The 17,696-nt window shown below is 37.6% G+C and overlaps 1 protein-coding gene across 1 annotated transcript in view; it reads left to right on the plus strand.

Moving 5' to 3' along the window:
• The window catches only part of mmd (mind-meld), a 1,436,357-nt gene that overhangs the window by 776,876 nt on the left and 641,785 nt on the right, over positions 1-17,696 (plus strand). The window contains exon 5 of the mRNA XM_065226841.1: positions 8,242-8,304. Within this exon, the coding sequence (XP_065082913.1) occupies positions 8,242-8,304 (63 nt within the window). The remainder of the gene's footprint in view (positions 1-8,241; positions 8,305-17,696) is intronic.

Here is a 17,696-nt window from a genome sequence, read left to right on the forward strand (position 1 = left end):
CGAACTGCTCATCTGCAAAAATTGAGTTCGTATTGATGTGAAGCATCATTCTATTCAAAATTATCTTTTCAAAAAGTTTACTTATTGAAGAAAGCAAACTTATTGGGCGGTAGCTAGAAGCTTTAGCTGGATTTTTATCCGGCTTCAAAATTGGAACAACTTTTGCATATTTCCATTCATCAGGAAAGTATGCCAAATGGAAACATCTGTTAAATAATTTTACCAAGAAAGACAAGGTACTCTCAGGGAGGTTTTTTGATGAGGATATAGAAAATTCCATCATCACCTGGAGCTTTCATATTTTGAAATTTTTTAGTTATAGACCTTACTTCGTCCAAATCAGTCCCCCAGGAATCATCAAAAATATTTTCCCGAGAGAAAATATTCAGAAAATCCCGAGCAACCTGATTCTCAATAGGACTAGTAAGACCCAAACTGAAATTATGGGAACTCTCGAATTGCTTAGCAAGTTTCTGAGCTTTTTCCAAATTTGTGATCAAAATTTTACCACCTTCTTTAAGCGCTGGAATAGGCTTTTGAGATTTTTTCAAAATTTTTGTGAGTGTTTGGAACTCGGTTCTAATTTAGAAATATTATTTTCAAAAGTTTTGTTCCTCAGGGCAGAGAATCGCTTTTTAATTTTTTTTTGCAAATCCCGCCAGATAACTTTCATGGCAGGATCGCCTGTTCCTTGAAATTGTCTCCTACGGACATTTTTAAGACGGATCAAGAGCTGAAGATCATCGTCTATTATAATAGAATCGAATTTAACCTCGCATTTTGGTACTGAGGCAGCTCTTGCTTCAACTATAGAAGTAGTCAGAGATTCAAGGGCATAATTAATTTCAGTTGGCTACAAAGTTAACATGAATCAGTTAAGACCAAATCAATAGTGGAAGGATTTCTTGCAGAAGAAAAGCATGTTGGGCTGTTTGGATATTGAATAGTGTTATAACCTGCAAAACAATCATCAAACAGAATATTACAATTGGAATTGCATTGAGCATAATACCATGAGCGGTGTTTTGCATTAAAATCACCAATAATGAAGAATTTAGACCTATGACGGGTAAGTTTCTGGAGGTCACCCTTGAGAAATTTTTTTTGCTGGCCTACGCATTGGAATGGCAAATAGGCAGCTATAAACGTAAGTTGTCCAAATTCAGCAGATTAATTGTGTTTCCAATTCAAGTACAACCGCCACCGACGTCTAATCTCTGGGTTTATTAACTGAACGTTCGAGGCCTGCGAACGAAGATTGACGATTTTTTTCATGGCAGCTGTTCAGTCGAGCTACGATGCTATTGTTCTGTCAGTCAGGTTCAATGAGTCATTTTCATATGAATTCTGCCTAATGATTCACTGCCTCGTGAGAGTCTAAATGATTGAGAGGTAAACTAGTCACCGACAGCCGAGCTCTCAGTCAGTATACAATACTGAGCGAACATTTTCTATGGAAAAATGCCTCAATTACATGCTGTGTAAGCGAAGGCAAGCGGTGTGAGTCGCCTCCCGAGGAAAGTCCAGCATCAAAATGACAGCAAATTGAAATCAAGTTTTGATATCAGCATCAAACTGAAATTCTAATTTAATTTCACTTCATGCAATTGAACCCAGACTTTGCTCGGGTTGTTCGTGAGTGACTGAATGTTTTTGTTGGCTCTTTCATGGTCTCGTCCTTTACCGTTTGGTACAAACGGTCTGGATGGGACAATCAATTGAATAGTGCAGTGCTTTCACACTCAACCTAAACAGTATATAATTTTACGCTCTGGTTCTCACTAAAATCTGGCTCGATGACCGAATTCATTCTGCTCAGTTATTCGGTAGCCTATTCACGGTCTTCCGTAACGATTGCAATGGCAATTAAACGGCGCTCATTTAGAATTAGTTTAACTGGTACACCATCGGGCACCTGTGTAGGGGTACCAGTTTAACACATTCTTAATGAGCGCCGTTTATTGCCATTGTAGCTATTCAAACTAACGGGGTTCTACGGTATCTAATCACGTGGTGATTTAGTTGTTACATTGATACTACCCCAGTCTGTACCGAAAGCTGTGGGCAGTCTTCAGGAAAACATGTACCATTTTGAGCTTGTGCACAAAAATCCAAGTGTATGTTCAATCTTATCACAGACAAACAGACATAACACTCACAATCACTTTCATCGCAAATAATGTTTTAGTTGCGAATGTGCTTGCATTTGTCATGGTGGCGCCACTGAAGCATTGAGCAAGCCACCACATTTCGAACTTATCAGTGATGCCAGTTCTTTTTCACGTCTAGTTAGTAGATGTCAGCTCTTGAAAATGATAAGTGGTCAAGGCATCCCACTGGAGACACATACCACATCTGACGAATACAGAAAAAAAAGTTGTTGAATTTTACATCAAAAGTGCTGCACATTAGTCATTCCGTTCCTAATATTACACTGGACGATTATCACATAATTCGAGATCAAATCATGTTGATGACTGTAATATTCTATCAACTTTTACCCCTTTTACCAGTTATTGAAGTTCAATACTTCACCATGAATTTCATTGATTGATACATATTATATTTTTTTACTGTACACACATTAAAGTGATGAGCGGTGGTAGAAAGGGCAATACTCAGTGATGCATTACCCCGTTTAAAAACTCGTTTCCAGCAAAAGAAAAAGCACGCTAAACAAACAAAACAAATCCCTGAAAAATAGTCTCAGCTTCTGTGAATTTTTCCTATGGATCCGTATTTCTGCAGAATTCCATCAATTTTATAGATCTACGGAAAATTTCGTAGAACCAACATCACTTACTTTCATCTATTTTGTTTTTATTCAACACAGCTGATGCGTTGACAGAACGAGGGAAAAGCAACTGGTGGAAAAATTGCATGAACGAGGGATGCTCTGGTTGCACATCAATGCTTGGGAATGTGGATGATAGATGGTGCTAGTGCACATGCAAAATACGCTTGACGATATTTTTTGAAGAATTTTCTTCTAAGAGTTATGTCTGTTTATCTGTGATCATATTCTCAAGTACATTTCACGCAACACACTCGGCTGATCGATGCTGTGCACAAGTGTATTCACAGATGTTTGAACCAGTGCTACCAGATATACTGATTTATCGTTATTTTTACCGATTTCCCAACAAGATACCGATATACAGATAAGATTCCTCAGAATACCGATTTTTGAAATTGTATACCGATTTATACCGATGTTTTTAAATGATCAAAATAGCTATTGCCTAACCGTACTCGAATTTTGGAGAAAATCACTGTAAGAAACTTGTATCTTTTTAAATAACCCAAATTTTTGAACCCTCACAATTCATAAAAAAATAATCTTTGAAAATGTCATATGCTTGATACACTTTTGACTAATGTTTCCATTTCTTCACCGTTTTTGGCTACCCATGATTCGAGAAACTGTCCATGGCTCTTTCCGGTTATTCCTAGAGAATCGCGAAATACTTTTTAAATATTTTTTAACATCCTAAAGCTTTTGTTCAATTCTAACTTCCTGAATTTTCTTCCAACTTACACCATAACTTATTTCACGATTCCTCCCGAAAACTTATTTCAACTTCCCTTGGAAGCTTCTTCAGCCCTCACTCAAATGGTTCTTCCGTCTTCTCCCGCCAGTTTTTTTTTTTTCAACTTCCCCTGAACTTCAGCGAGGTTTCCAGATTTATATTGCGGATTCAAACTAGCTGCAAAAACTTTTAAGAAGTTCTGAAACTTTAGAAAAGTCTAGACTTTTGAGTAAGCTCCGATAAATTAAAGATAGTTTCATTAACTTCAGTGAACCTACGAAAACATCAGAAATATTTTGGAAACTTCACTAGTTCAAAGAACTTCAGGGAAATTTAATGGTTTTCAGGAAAGTTAAATTCGTTTCAGAGAGTTGAAAGAACTTTAGGGAAGCTCCGTGAACATCAGAAAAGATCAATTGATTTCAAGGAAATGCTGATATTTTAAAGGATTTCCGAGAAACTCAGGTAATATTTCACAAATTTAGGAAACGTAAGGGAAGTTACATGAACATTAGAACATTGTAAGAACATTTTATGGGAAATTCCGTGCTTTTTAATGGCAGTGCCAAGAACTAAAATTTTAAAAATTAGGAAGATCAGAGATCTTCAATGCTAATGATACAATAAATTCAAGAAAATTGTGAGAGCACTTAATAAATTTCGTAATCTTCAAGAGAGTCAAAGATGATTATAGATATTCTTGTAGCCTCATTATAATGAAGGAAGTTCAGAGTACTTGGAGGATGATCAAAGAATTCTAAAACAGCCCCATTAACTTCAAGAATATTACAAGAACTTTTAAGGAATTCCGTAGAATTATCGAATATTCCTAAGTACAACTTCAAGAGCATTGTGGGGTCTTCATGGTTGTTTTATGAACATCAGGAAAATTTTCTGGATCATAAGAACATCCCCCAGAAATCTCTTTCTTCCGGAATTAGGTCCTTGTTTCTTTCGACTGTTCCGTAGGCGCTCTGGCTTCCGAATTTCTCCAGAAGTTTCTTGCAATCTACCTTAGAAGTGTCTGCCAGCGTCTTCAAGAAGTTTCTTCCGTCTTCTTCTGGAAGTGTGTCCATAAGCCATAGGTTTTCGGCTTTTATTGGAAGGTTTTTCTGAGCTTCTTCTGGCTTTCCCTAGAACTGACTACTTCTAGAATTTACTTTCAATTTCCGAAACTATTCTGGCTTCCTTTGGATGTGACATCCTATTTTTTTTTTCGATGGTTTCTTTGAATATTCACTAGAAGTTTCTCAATTCTTGTCTTGGTAGTTTCCGGATTTTTTTACAACTTTTTTTAGAATTTTCCTCAAATTTCTTCCAGAAGAGCTTCTTTCTTCTTTATCTAGATGTTCTTTCAGAAGCTAATTCAAACATTCCCCGAAGTTTTCTTTCAGAATTTTCCGATCATAGTGCAAAAGTAAAAATTTTCGCTATCAAAAACTGCTAAAATATAAAATAAATTAAAATAGTAAATACCGATAATTACCGATTTTTTAAAAACTTTGATACCGATAAACTTTAAAACAATCTGGCAACGCTGGTTTGTACACAGGTAAGCAATGGGCTATCTAGGATCGAACACACAAAAGATCTATTATTTTGGTTCGATTAATCGATCTCAAACACGACAAAAATCGAGTGGATCAATCCTTAAAAAAAAAAAAAAAAAATCAGTGCAATTTAATATTGATTTTTTTTGTCTCCACCTTTAAACATCACTTGCCTTGAACATGGATTCTGCAAACAACCAGTGTGACAATTAAGTAGGCAAGAACGAGAAAGAGAAAATTTGGGGCTCCAGAAATGATTATAGACTATTTTGACGTTTAATTGTCTTTCTCTATCTAACACACATGGATGAAATTGTTTTCTCACTAAGGGGCTGTTCATAAACTACGTAGACAGTTTTTTGGGATTCTTGATACCCCCTCCCACTGCGTAGATAATTGTCCATACAATTTTTTTTTTATTTGTATGGGCCGTGGATAATTGTCGCCCCCCCCCCCTAAACTATCTACGTAGTTTATGAACAACCCCTAATCTGTTTCTCTCTTGCTTGCGCTCATTCGATTTAAATGGTGCAGTAGTGTGCGCCGATTAAACATCAAAAAGCTCTATAATCGTCTCTCTGTGCGGCTCTCGTATAGTACTTCGCATTCTCTTCCACTTCTGTTTTTCACATCATTTAATACTAATTAAACAAATCTCGCGTCACTTTTCAAAAGGTCCTAAGTAGCAAATGTAAACAAATCGAGTTAAGCGATACAAACTATTGCTCTTCTATCATTGTATGTGATACAAAAACGTCCATCTTAATTTACTTTCATTTATTTAAGATAATCATTGATCAAAAATTGTCCAATGTACAGTTTTAAATGATGGGTACACGATTGTAGCTTCGGTCATTCGGACTGCCTACCATGATTGGTGTTCATTTTTTAAACGTGGGGCCAATCTAAAGTTAGGTACTCTACTCTGAAATCTGTGAAAGGGAATCTAGTATCATGTACACAAAACGTCCAATGTAACACTCATTGATTATGTCATTGAGAAAAATCGTCCAATGTAACATGTCCGATGGACAACTCGACTTGTCAAAACGTCCTATGTGGTTTTTCTATGTTGTAACATGAAATTCAAAGTAAAATTGTGATTTTACCCTTTCTTATGAATTTTCAACGTTATTAATCACTGACTACATTAAAAATAGTATTGCAAAATGTATTGTTTTTAAACAGTTACAATAATAATCTGTCGAACTTCAACTTCGATTTTCTCAAAATGGTGGATTTGAAAAGTGACGCGAGAAATGTTCTCTAAATCACTCACCTAATCAAGTATCCACACGTCAAATGAAATCAAAATAGTAATTTACTATATTATCATCATGTATCACAACTTTTACTGCGCACGTACTACACAATTTATTTCTAAATGATATCAATCATCACACTAAATGACTTTTATAAGTGATATGTCATAACAAGATAGCTTATGTTACTTAATATCACTGACTGAACTTGGCGTTAATCTGCAACAACTTTCCTGTGATCCGATATATTTGAAAAATTTTTGTGCCATTTTGAATCGATTCAAAATGATTGATTAAATCGGTGAATTTTTTTTATTTTCACTGAGTTCGATTCTCGCCTTAAGATCGCCCAATGCTAACACAGGTACATGTACTTGTGCAGGGGGGAAAATAAAGGAGCGATTCCAGATGAATTCCCAAATCCATTAATTTTTATATTTTTTTATTTGGCTGAAATTTTTTTCAGAAACGTTCCTCATGACCAAAAATGCCATTTTAAATCAAGCCTTGGTTTTGAAAAGGGCCTATAAAAATGTTAAGCTTATCTTCATAAAACTGTTTCTCGAAAAATATTTGTGCAATCGGTTTGGTACCTTCGACGATGTTGAAGAAACCATTTGAATAAAAAATTGCACTCTAAAAATTTTTTCTTTTGTTTTTTTTTTATTTAAAATAAAAACTTATGAATATGTTAGTGTTGTTAGAGGATAATGAATGCCACCTATTGCATTATAGGTCAAGATGTATAATTAATGGACAACAAAGTTATAATTTTTGAGAAAAGTGAAGTTTTTAGAAAAATATCCAAAACATGTTTCAATTATTTGTTTGACTTGATATACTGAAAGTACACATTTACACCTATCCACCTACCCTCTTCTTAAGATCATTCTCTAGCTAATAAATTATCATAATAACTAAAGCTTCATGTTAGCAGTTCCAACCAACTCTGAATACTGTACTTGTATTTTGAAATTTTATTCAACGTTGTTATGAAAGTTCTTTAATTGTTATGTGTATGTTAAAAAATATGGGGTTTTATGCCTAAATCTTACTGGTGTTTCCCAATCATTAAGACTTAAAGTCAGATGAAATTGTATCAGCCAAATAAACAAATAAACAAATCTGGTACTGGTTGTGGAGCTACCTTTACATTATTTTCAACAGAAAACAAAGCAAATATAAAAAAAAATGAAATGGTGTTCAAATGATACGCCATAACTCGAAAACGGATTCGTAGACTCGCAATATTTTATTTTGTTCGTCTTGGGCTCTGACGGGTTTATATCAAACAACTGTGCATTAGATCGTTTGCCGGGTCAGCTAGTACCATATAAAAGTAAACATAGAAGAGAATACGTTATTTCAAAATTAACCAAATTTGGGTAGAAGCCACCCAAATTGATCAAACCTGAATCTACCCAAAAATGGGTAAACTATGTTGGGAGTGACAAATTGAGAAATGGACAACATTGACGTGAATTCGATCGACGTTGTTCATTTGTCAACTTGTCACTCCCAACATAGTTTACCTATTTTTGGGTAGGTTCAGCTTTGAACGATTTGAGTGGATTCTACCTGAATTTGGATAGTTTTGAAATAGCGTGAAGTCATTGAAATCAAAAGCTGAAGGTATATATTCTACAACGAATTATATTATAAACAAAAATCCAATCGCTCGAATCGAAATGGGACAAAAATGTTCAGAAGACCCTTCATTCCGTTCAACAATGTGAAAGGATAGGAGTCCGATTTTGGAACATTTTTTTTTTATTTGAACAACCCTAGAGTGAATATTTAAAGCAAGTGTGCGTGTGACATTGGCACGTGTTATTTACTTCTTACATTACAAAAATCCCTAAACTAACAGTATCGAATAACCTATCTCTCTCGTTACAGTTTCCAGCTCGTGGTGGCTTCGATAGCTACTCTGGAAGCGGAGGTGGCCGGGGGCGTTCGAGGGTAAGTATCATTCACTTCACTCACAAAACCTACAGCTATTTCGACTTGAGTCATTGAAGCAGTGTTTCGGCAGAGAGAAGAAGAAAAAAAACCTACACCTTCAAGAAGTTATTGAGCACAGAAGCTTTCTTGGCAGTAAAACTCAGGCAACAAATCTTCCGACAGCAAGACATTTGTAATCACACGCTGAGTCAAACAAGAAAAACAAAACCCGCAAAGAAAGATGAATCCTTTCGCTCCTCTCCAAGCCGTGCAACGGGGCAGTAAGAAAAGCAACTTTTCATCGCCATCACAGCAAAACTCCGCCATGAATTATGATTTTCAACAATCGCTTGCATCATTTCACCCGTTTCCGTTACTGCTTTTTTTCATTCCCTCGAAACGGAAGTCGGCGTCAAGTCGTTGCTGGCATAGGACAAGACCATTTGCACTCCATTCATTGTTGTCCCTTTTTTCGAAACAAAAAGCTCCCTCGCACATCTCAAAAGGAAGTTCGTTCCCTCCTTTCATTCTTCTCGGTTGATGAACATGAACGCTGTAGGTCGCCTTCTTTTTCTGCTCGCTTCCTGAAGTGGCGTGTAGTTACGACGACGATGACGGCGAAACGATTATTATTTTCCATCCTGACAGGTCCTTTTGGTCCTCCCTCCCCGGTTCACTGATGGATGCAGCTTGCCCGCAAACAAAAAAAAATTCAAATTCCACTACGAAATATAGTGGTTTTGACATACTCCGTAATTGGATTGTAATTACGGGTCCGGAAATGTGCAGCAACTGCACACGATTTCAGAACAAAAAGGCTATTTTTCCGTTCCGGAGCTTTGGAAGTGAAATGTGTAATTTCCCGAACACGGGAGCGCGCACTACTGTGGACCGAAATACTCGTCATCCCGCTTCATTCATTCAAGTTCGCCGGCAAGGGAAGAGTAATGAAGCCGGACGGACCCTTTCCCTGAATAATCCCGTAGTAATTTAAGCATCATTCATCATGTGCGGGAGAGTAGAGGAACTTGGGTTAGGTTGAAGTCAGAGCAGAAATTCCATGAATGCGCCTCGGCTCTTAATCGAGGGAAAGAGTAAAGCTACTGAGCATGCTTGCATGCATGCAGTTAATACGGATGACTACGACGACGACGATGGGGACAAAAAGTCACCGATGTCAAAAGGGCTCCTCTACTGAAACGATGAGAAATGAGCGGGGGGCAAGGAATTCAACTTGAACTTTGCCTGCACGTCGTTGGTGGTGGTATGTTCCCATCATGCAACCGGGCAGGAGCTCTTTGAACGCTGTGTGGCGACGATGAAGGCGGCGGCAATGGCTCGGACTAAGAGTCCACATTCTCAAATAGCTGGAAGCAATGGAATTTGTTTTCTTTGATTTTTATCACCGTATGTCGTCGTCGGTTCGGGTCAACTTACCTGTATCTACCACTCGTGGCCAAAGGTTGATGCTTTGATTTGAACCCGACTTGAAGAATGGAATTTTTCAGACCAGATTGATGAAGGAATCAGGAATCTGGACAGTTGCGGAGAGTTGAAGTTGAGGCATGATTAATTCTGCTGAGTGAGCTTGATCATGAACTAAAAGGTTTATAAGCTACACTATTGTGCATATGACTAAAAAGCAAACCGACATTGCTCGCTGGCATTACTGGTTCTTCAATGTTACTAGTCTTAAGCCACAGAGAGCCTTTAATCATAACTTTTGGTTACTTGGCAACGATGTTGTTTTTGTGCCAATGGAGGCAAATCCACATAACTGGTCAGAACTTCGCCCAATAGATAAATTCTTGGAGATTATGAAGAGTTAGCTCCGGAAAACAGCTAAGGTTGTCAAAAAAGACAAGTATTTGAAGAAAGAGTGGATGAAAGTGTGTAAGATAGATGGCGCAAGTGTTGCACAGGATTTGATGGGTAACGTTAAGTCCAAGGTGCGGGCATTTAGCCTAGGAAAGGAGGCTGAATAAACCAACTTTGCAAAAAACATAGCTAAGATGTATTTATTTATTCCCTGAGAGTTTCAAAAATATCCGACCTTAAATGAATTTTTAGGTGATCAGTTTTGTCTGTTGCATTTTTTTCGAGTACAGTCTTTATTTGTGCTGAACAAAGTTTGTTCAACGAATTATTTTTGATTTTTGATACCCCTTTTACTACCTATATCTTCTTCTTCTTCTTCTTCTTCTTCTTCACAGCCCAAGTAACAAATCTAGAGCTGCTTGGCTATATTCAAAATTTATAAAGGTTTTATTGCAGCTGCAACCATAACCTACTGCTTTATGACGGTCATATACAATGCAAGTTATGAAACATCTTATAGCTATCTACACAACCCCTATAAAGCTAATGAAAAAACCAACTGATGCTTATGCTATTTTCACTTATGAAAGGTTTTATGATTGCTTTGAAGTATAAAAAAAAGCAATATGAATTACCCTTATAAAACCCAAAAATAAATCCTTTTATTGCTTTATAAGTAAGCGCAATAAAACTAGTTGGCCATGAAACAGTTATTTTAAAACAATTATAAGCATTCAGTTGCAACTTGTCAGAAATGTAAATAGGCGGTTTATTTTTACAACATAGAAAAGAATCAAAACTTTCCGGTACTTCCAAGCGGAGCGCAAAGAAAATCAACAAAATTGTTAGCATGAGCATGAAAACATTTCGTATATACGTATACGCGACGTACTGTGCGTAAGAAAAACGTCAGCAGTCTCTATAATTCTTCCGTTCTCGCTCGCATATACATGGGGTGACACTGTCGAATCTTGGTCGAAATACATGGAATGGTGACAGTACTAGGACAAAAAGGTTGAAATCACGCATAACTTTTCATAAAGGTTAATGTACCATTCAAAACTTTTTCCAAATGTTTGTAAAATTCATCGGTTACACCCGTAGAACAGGAATATACATTTGCCCTCAAATAAAAAATAATAATTCAAGCTGAACATTGCATTAGGTCCTAAGTAATATTGACAGATTCTCTTCGTCGACTTTCTCTTTGCATCCCCACGGTCATGTAAAGACATTCCCAGATATTTTCAGCACATAAATCGATAAAAGAAGCTTTTATCTAGCATCCAATACGACAAGCACATCAAGAAACGGTTCGGTGAATAAGTTATTAACGAAAGAGAAAGTCGACGAAGGGAATCGATCAATGTTACTCAGGACCTAATGCAAAGTTCAGCTTGAATTGCTCTTGTAAAAAGAAAATAGTTCTCGTAATAAAATCATGCATTATGCTTTTCTGTTCTGCTCTTATCCTATGCACACTGGGCCAGGAATGCAACCTAGCGGAGCAAAATTAATAACTCCGAAACGAAGCATTTCCGCGACTTGGTGTCTTGGGCAAAATTTCTCATCATAATAAGGACCATCTATTGACATAAACAAATTGTTCAAGACTCTTCCGCAAAGATGGTGCCACAATCTAACTTCTTGGGCAAAGTTGTTTATCTTGACACCAAAATATACCTCTCTCAAATTTTGATATTTTGTTTATCGAGCATTGCTTAATTTTTGCTAAAAATGTCAGTTTGCGATTTTTTGCGCTTTGGGAGATATTAAAGTTCAAAAATTGTGTTTTTTTCGTTTTTTCAACAATATCTTTGAAATTTGAAGCTTAATCCAGTATGTTTCTTCACAAAAGCTATTTATTTAATGTATTTGCATAAGAGAAAAATATAACATTATATAGTTGCAAGCAAAAAACCCGAAACAGAAAGAAAAAACCATATTTTCGACATTTTTTCTTTAACTCCATATAACTTGGAACCAATAGACTATGGAAATTTAACGTCTTTGAAAGAGCTGTTCATTTTGTCAAGATAAACAACTTTGCCCAAGACATCAAGTCTCCAAAACGTCAGAGAAAGAAGTTAGATTGTGGCACCCTCTTTGCGGAAGAGTTTTGAACTATTTGTTTATGTCAATAGATAGTCCTTTTTATGACGAGAAATTTTGCCCAAGACACCAAGTCGCGGAAATGCTTCGTTTCGGAGTTATTAATTTTGATCCGCTAGGTTGCATTCCTGACCCAGTGTGCAATGTAAGCATTAGACATTTTAAGAAATTGCGCTTGGTGTTTTTCTCGCTGCTGTCCTCTGTCGCCATATTGTCATTATGAAAATGCCATTAACCTTGGAATAAAATCCAAGAAATTTCAATAAAATAATGGCTAAATAAGAGATCCGAAATGATTTCCAGCGTGCATTGGTATGAATTTATGTATTGAGATCTATTTTCAGTAAAATTAAGGTGATTCCATCAAGTTCATTTGATTTCTGAAACAATCTTTTTTGTTAACTTGAATTATTTTGGAGGCGCATTTATTTAACGCTCATATTATCTCAATATACACGATAACATTTTAAGCGCATATGTTTTGGAACTTCTAAAAAACCATTTATTTTCTTTAAGATTTTCACTTATGCCGCCATGAAACAAAATTGATTGCATGGTGATCTTGACACCAACACTCAAACCTATTTTTACCGCTAAAGATTTCCATTTGGAAAAAAAGTTTCAGGAGAACAGAACAACAACAAGCTAATTTATGGCGGTTGCTTTGATGCAATAAAAATTAAATTGGCTTTATAACTGATTTTCACCAAAGCGTAATAAAGCTGCTTGGATACAATATTGCTCTTAAAGAGGCTATGAGAACCTTTTGTAGAGTATGAGGCTTTATGACAAAAGGTTTTAAGACAGCTTTATTATGATTCTCAAACATGCTTTATAAACCTTATCAAGAGTGGTCCACTAAGCTGTAAGATGATCTTATAGCGGTTATCAAAAGGTTGTGCTGGAGCTATTAATTTTATTGACGGTTTTATAAAATTGATCTCAATAACCACTAATAGAGTGCAATAAAACAAGAAATGCTACTTGGGAGTTCAAGCTTATTGCTTATCGCATATCTAGATAGATATGGAATAAGGGCGTAACAACTTTTGTAAACAATGACTTCTCTCGATGATTTCTCGCCCAAGCAAATCAATATAACCATCAGGTATGAGCAGGCATGGTAAATCGTTTACATTCATTTCATGCATTCATTTACATTCATTTGCCTCTAACTTTTTTTTTATCAACAGTATTCCATAAAATGATGTATAGAGCTTTAGTAGGTTTTCTTATAAGCTACAACTTTTGTCCATAACTCAAAACTGTATCTCTTATGCATCACGAATTAGAGCGGGCAGAACTTGTTACTGTTTTTCAGTGAATGTAAAATACATTCACTGAAAAACAGTAGTGGCTTCTGTTCGCTCTGGTTCGTCATGCATAAGATATACGGGTTTGAGTTTTTAACAAAAGTTGTAGCTATTAAGAAAACCTACAAAAGTTCCATGTATCATTTTGCAGAATTCTCTTGATTAAAAAAGTTAGGAGCAAATGAATGTAAATGAATGCACGAAATGAATGTATATGATTTTCCATGCCTGGGTATGAGAAGTCTTCTCCTACCCGATGCCTGTGTTGGTTTGCGTTGGCGCGCCTTTTTTTTTTACTTTCTTATAGAGACTTTCAGCCTGTAGCTGGTTCGTCTCTTTATTGGCGCGCCTTGAATTCCTAGAAATCATCGAGAAAAGCCATTGTTTACAAAAGCTGTTAGGCCCTACTTCCAGCTCTATCTAGATATTAGCTTATTGCGTGCTTTCAACTTAGTGTTCTAAATGCACTTACACACACTCTTTGATTTGTTTTCCGTCGATCTTGTTTTCCGTTCCGACGCCAGGAAAGCAGATCCCGCACCTGGGCCCTACCTATCGAGCTATCAAGTCATAGACCGGGGACCAAGGCGTGATCAGAGATTTTATGCCGAATGGGATTGAACCCAGGCCTTTTGAGGGTGAGAGACAATCACGCTTACCACTACACCACCGGTGCCGCTAACTTCGACAGTTATTGATTGAGAGTTTTCGATGCCTGGTACAATTATAGCATTAGTATAATTGTGTGGCAAGTACAGTCATCCTCTTTGCCCAGGGAAGTCGAGAAATTTTTCAAATTCGAATAATTCCTAGACCGGACCAGTAATCGAACCCAGTCACTTCCAGAATGGTCTTGCTTTGTAGCTGTGCCTTTACCGACTGAGCTAAGGGAGACCCCTACGTGATATAACCAATTTTGTACCGTAATATTCTTTAACAGTGATCCAAATTCATAGACTACACAGTTCGAAAAAGTAGTGTAAATTTCTGTTCAATATGATGCACATAAATGGAGCGTCACTTATCATATACGTTTACATTATATATCATGTAAAGTTCTGACACATTTCATGCAATGTAGCAAATATTGTATACAAAAGCTCATCTTTGTAAACAACATTGATTGCAAGTTGCTCGGTTGCGTGAAATGAAATACAAGTCTACGTGAATGAATGTTTACATCACAATTAAAATTCAGGATTTTTATCTGTGTAGCCTAAATAGACCTAACTGACTGGAACTTCCCAGAGGTGTTCATACGGCTTGCGATATCCATTGGACTTTTCAAGAGAGTTTCAAACATCCCATGACCAGTGGGGAGGTTTTCATCACAATTATGTCCTCGTATAACTTTGGCCTGTCTTACCCTCTGGCAAGAATTTTCATGAGTCAACAGACTGCACCAAAAAACTTGCCTCTACCTCTCTCCGAACATCTGCTAGCTACATGTGCATAGTAGGTACTAACCAACTAAGGGGAAAGCTCGCTACTCTCTATTCATGGTTCATATACCTTGGTGGCCATACAAGTTTTTTTTCGTTCTGGGGCTAGAACCTCTAACGAGGTGGGTAAAAATGTTGAAACCTTTTTCACCCTTTTGGTGGCCCATCGAACCTAGGGATGGCCAACTGGTCACTTGAAGTATTGAGAGCGACGATATCAAAGTTAAGTAGGCGTTGAATTGTGTACTATTTTCACCTCATTTCATCGGAAGCTTTATCCAGAAATCCTTCTGGCTTCTATGGCAGCTTCTTTTGACTTCATCCAACTTCATCAGCAAGTTTCTTAAAACTATAATTTGAATTGAAGTTGATTGAATAGATTCGATCGTTTTTGACTACCATAGAACATCCGTGGAAGTTTAGTCCGACTTCCTTGATAAGCCTTTTTGATTTCGCCTTGAAATGTCTTCTGATTTCCTATTTCTATAATTTTTGTTTAATGGTGCCCGCGGAAATACCTACGCCCTTTTAAAATATGACACTTGAGATTCATTTAAATCAGGTTTCATGAAGGTTTCACCTCGGGTTTCACATAGAACTGCTCAGAAACGACGACCACAGATCACAACCCTTGTAGGGGTTGAAGTGGAAAGCTTTTTACTTAAAACGGTTCAAACCACAGTGATTTGGACATTTTTTTAAAAAATATAATGAGAAGGAATGCACACATGATCGACAGGACACATGTGTTTGTGAGAAAATTTGCGAAAAAAATGTACGACAACCGGTTGGATTTGAACGTAGAAATTCCACAAGTCCCATTGATTGGCCTACACGTTATTAGCCAAATAATTACGATGCACAAAATACCAAGCGCAAATATTTCAGCCAAACACGCATCAACCTGATTGAGGGTCCCGTAAACATACCAATAGTGCTGCTGCTGGCTACAGGAGATCCTGTGTATTGTTTTCGGTGCATTTCTCGCGAGTCACTGGTATTTACATTCCCCTCAAAAACCACTTTCCGTACTGCTGGTGGCTAGTCCCAAAAACGGGCAAACAATTCGTACGCAGTAGCCACCACCGTGGCGGCCTCTGCCACCGACAGCGCACATCAAGTTTGTTATTTCTAGCAACCTGTCAATTTGGTGCCAAATGTATGTCCTTCTACCGCACGGGGATCGGATCGCCCGACCAATCCCCGTGGAGAATGAGTGAGGAGTGTTTGGATCCCCGTGTGCACGTCATCGTTGCGTTCGTTGGCCGTTTCTAAAGTGCGCCTAAAACCACGCATCAACGACAACGACGACGACGACCGGCTCTAAATTTCCCGAAACCCATCATGGGGAGATTGTCTGGTTTCAACATTTGCATTATCCGATCCGAAATTCCAACGCTCTTAGCCGTTGCCAGGTACAGGAGTGGATGGATGGAACCACGTTGCGTTTTTGTGTTGTTCTGTATAATGTTGAGCCTGGCATCTGGGTCGGTCCTCACCGGGAAGCATCGTACCAGGACCATCCGGCTATGCCGAGCTGCAGAGTTGTGCTCACCGTCGTTGTCGTCGTCGTCGTCGTCGTCGTCGCATCGTATCATTGAATTAATTCCACAGAAAATTAATCTCCAAATATTTACTCATGCTGATGAAGTTTTTCCTAGCGGGTTTCGGGATGGTTTGCGTCTGCGAAGACCATGAGTTGTCGGATTTCGGAATTCTCAGGTAGTTTAAGCTGATTTGCGGTGTCATACATTCAGGACAACAACATCGTTTTGATTGAGAGAACGAGAGAGTGAGACACTAATGGGACCAGAATTGGTGGGACAGGTGAAAGTTTCGCTTAATCCGGAATGAGATGGGATACTCGCTGGGAGGGATTAAACGGATTTTGATTTGTTTATCGCTTGTCATTATACCTAACGGTTGTGGCGGTTTGAGGGGCATGCGAGAGAAGCAACTTTTGGATTTCCATTAAAACTTTGCGTTGTTCCGCCAGGTGGATGAGGATGACACGGCAAAAATAGAGGTTTCATCTTTTTGCGGCACTAATTGGAATGCTCTTCGGTGAGTTTGTGTGAAGATGCTGAGGAAAGTATGCAATGAGAAAAATCACAGAAGATTATGTGGGAAAGATACATTAAGTAATTTAATCATCTGTCGTCAACCGAGCGTTCATCGAAGTTTGGACACGAGGGTTTTATGCATCGCCCTGGGAAACGGTGAAAACTGGATTCAAATTATTAATTTGTAGGTGCCATCGGGATCAAACAATAGATCCATTCGATAGGATTTCTTTAATCAAACTGTTCCTTTCTACTCGCAAAATCATCCTACTCACACGATAATGCTAGGTGATTTCAATTCAGTCATTGACTGTAACGATGCATTGGGCGTTTTAAACATGAGTCCAATGTTGAGACGACTATGTAAAAGTGTAAATTTGAAAGATGCTTGGAAACAATTCAATCAGCAGATCGCTTACTCCTTTGTCCGCGGTCGTTCAATGTCTATAATTGATAGGTTATGATCAGTCCGCATCGTGCTTTTTGCTAAAGGAAATGTTACTAAAGTTCTGTCCAGTTAGAGTCCGGAATCACTTATTGTGTTTCAGTGGCACGGAAAGTGACCGCTGCAAGAATTATTTTTACAGCGGTTTGTTTACCTAGGTGCCAACTTTCTGTGGTATAAATTTCACGGTGTTTCGTGCAGTGAGCCAAAAATTATT

The sequence above is a fragment of the Ochlerotatus camptorhynchus genome, unplaced genomic scaffold, assembly GCF_037179485.1.
Source record: "Ochlerotatus camptorhynchus isolate MF236.1 unplaced genomic scaffold, CSIRO-AGI_Acam_v1.1 ptg000262l, whole genome shotgun sequence".
NCBI lineage: Eukaryota > Metazoa > Arthropoda > Insecta > Diptera > Culicidae > Ochlerotatus > Ochlerotatus camptorhynchus.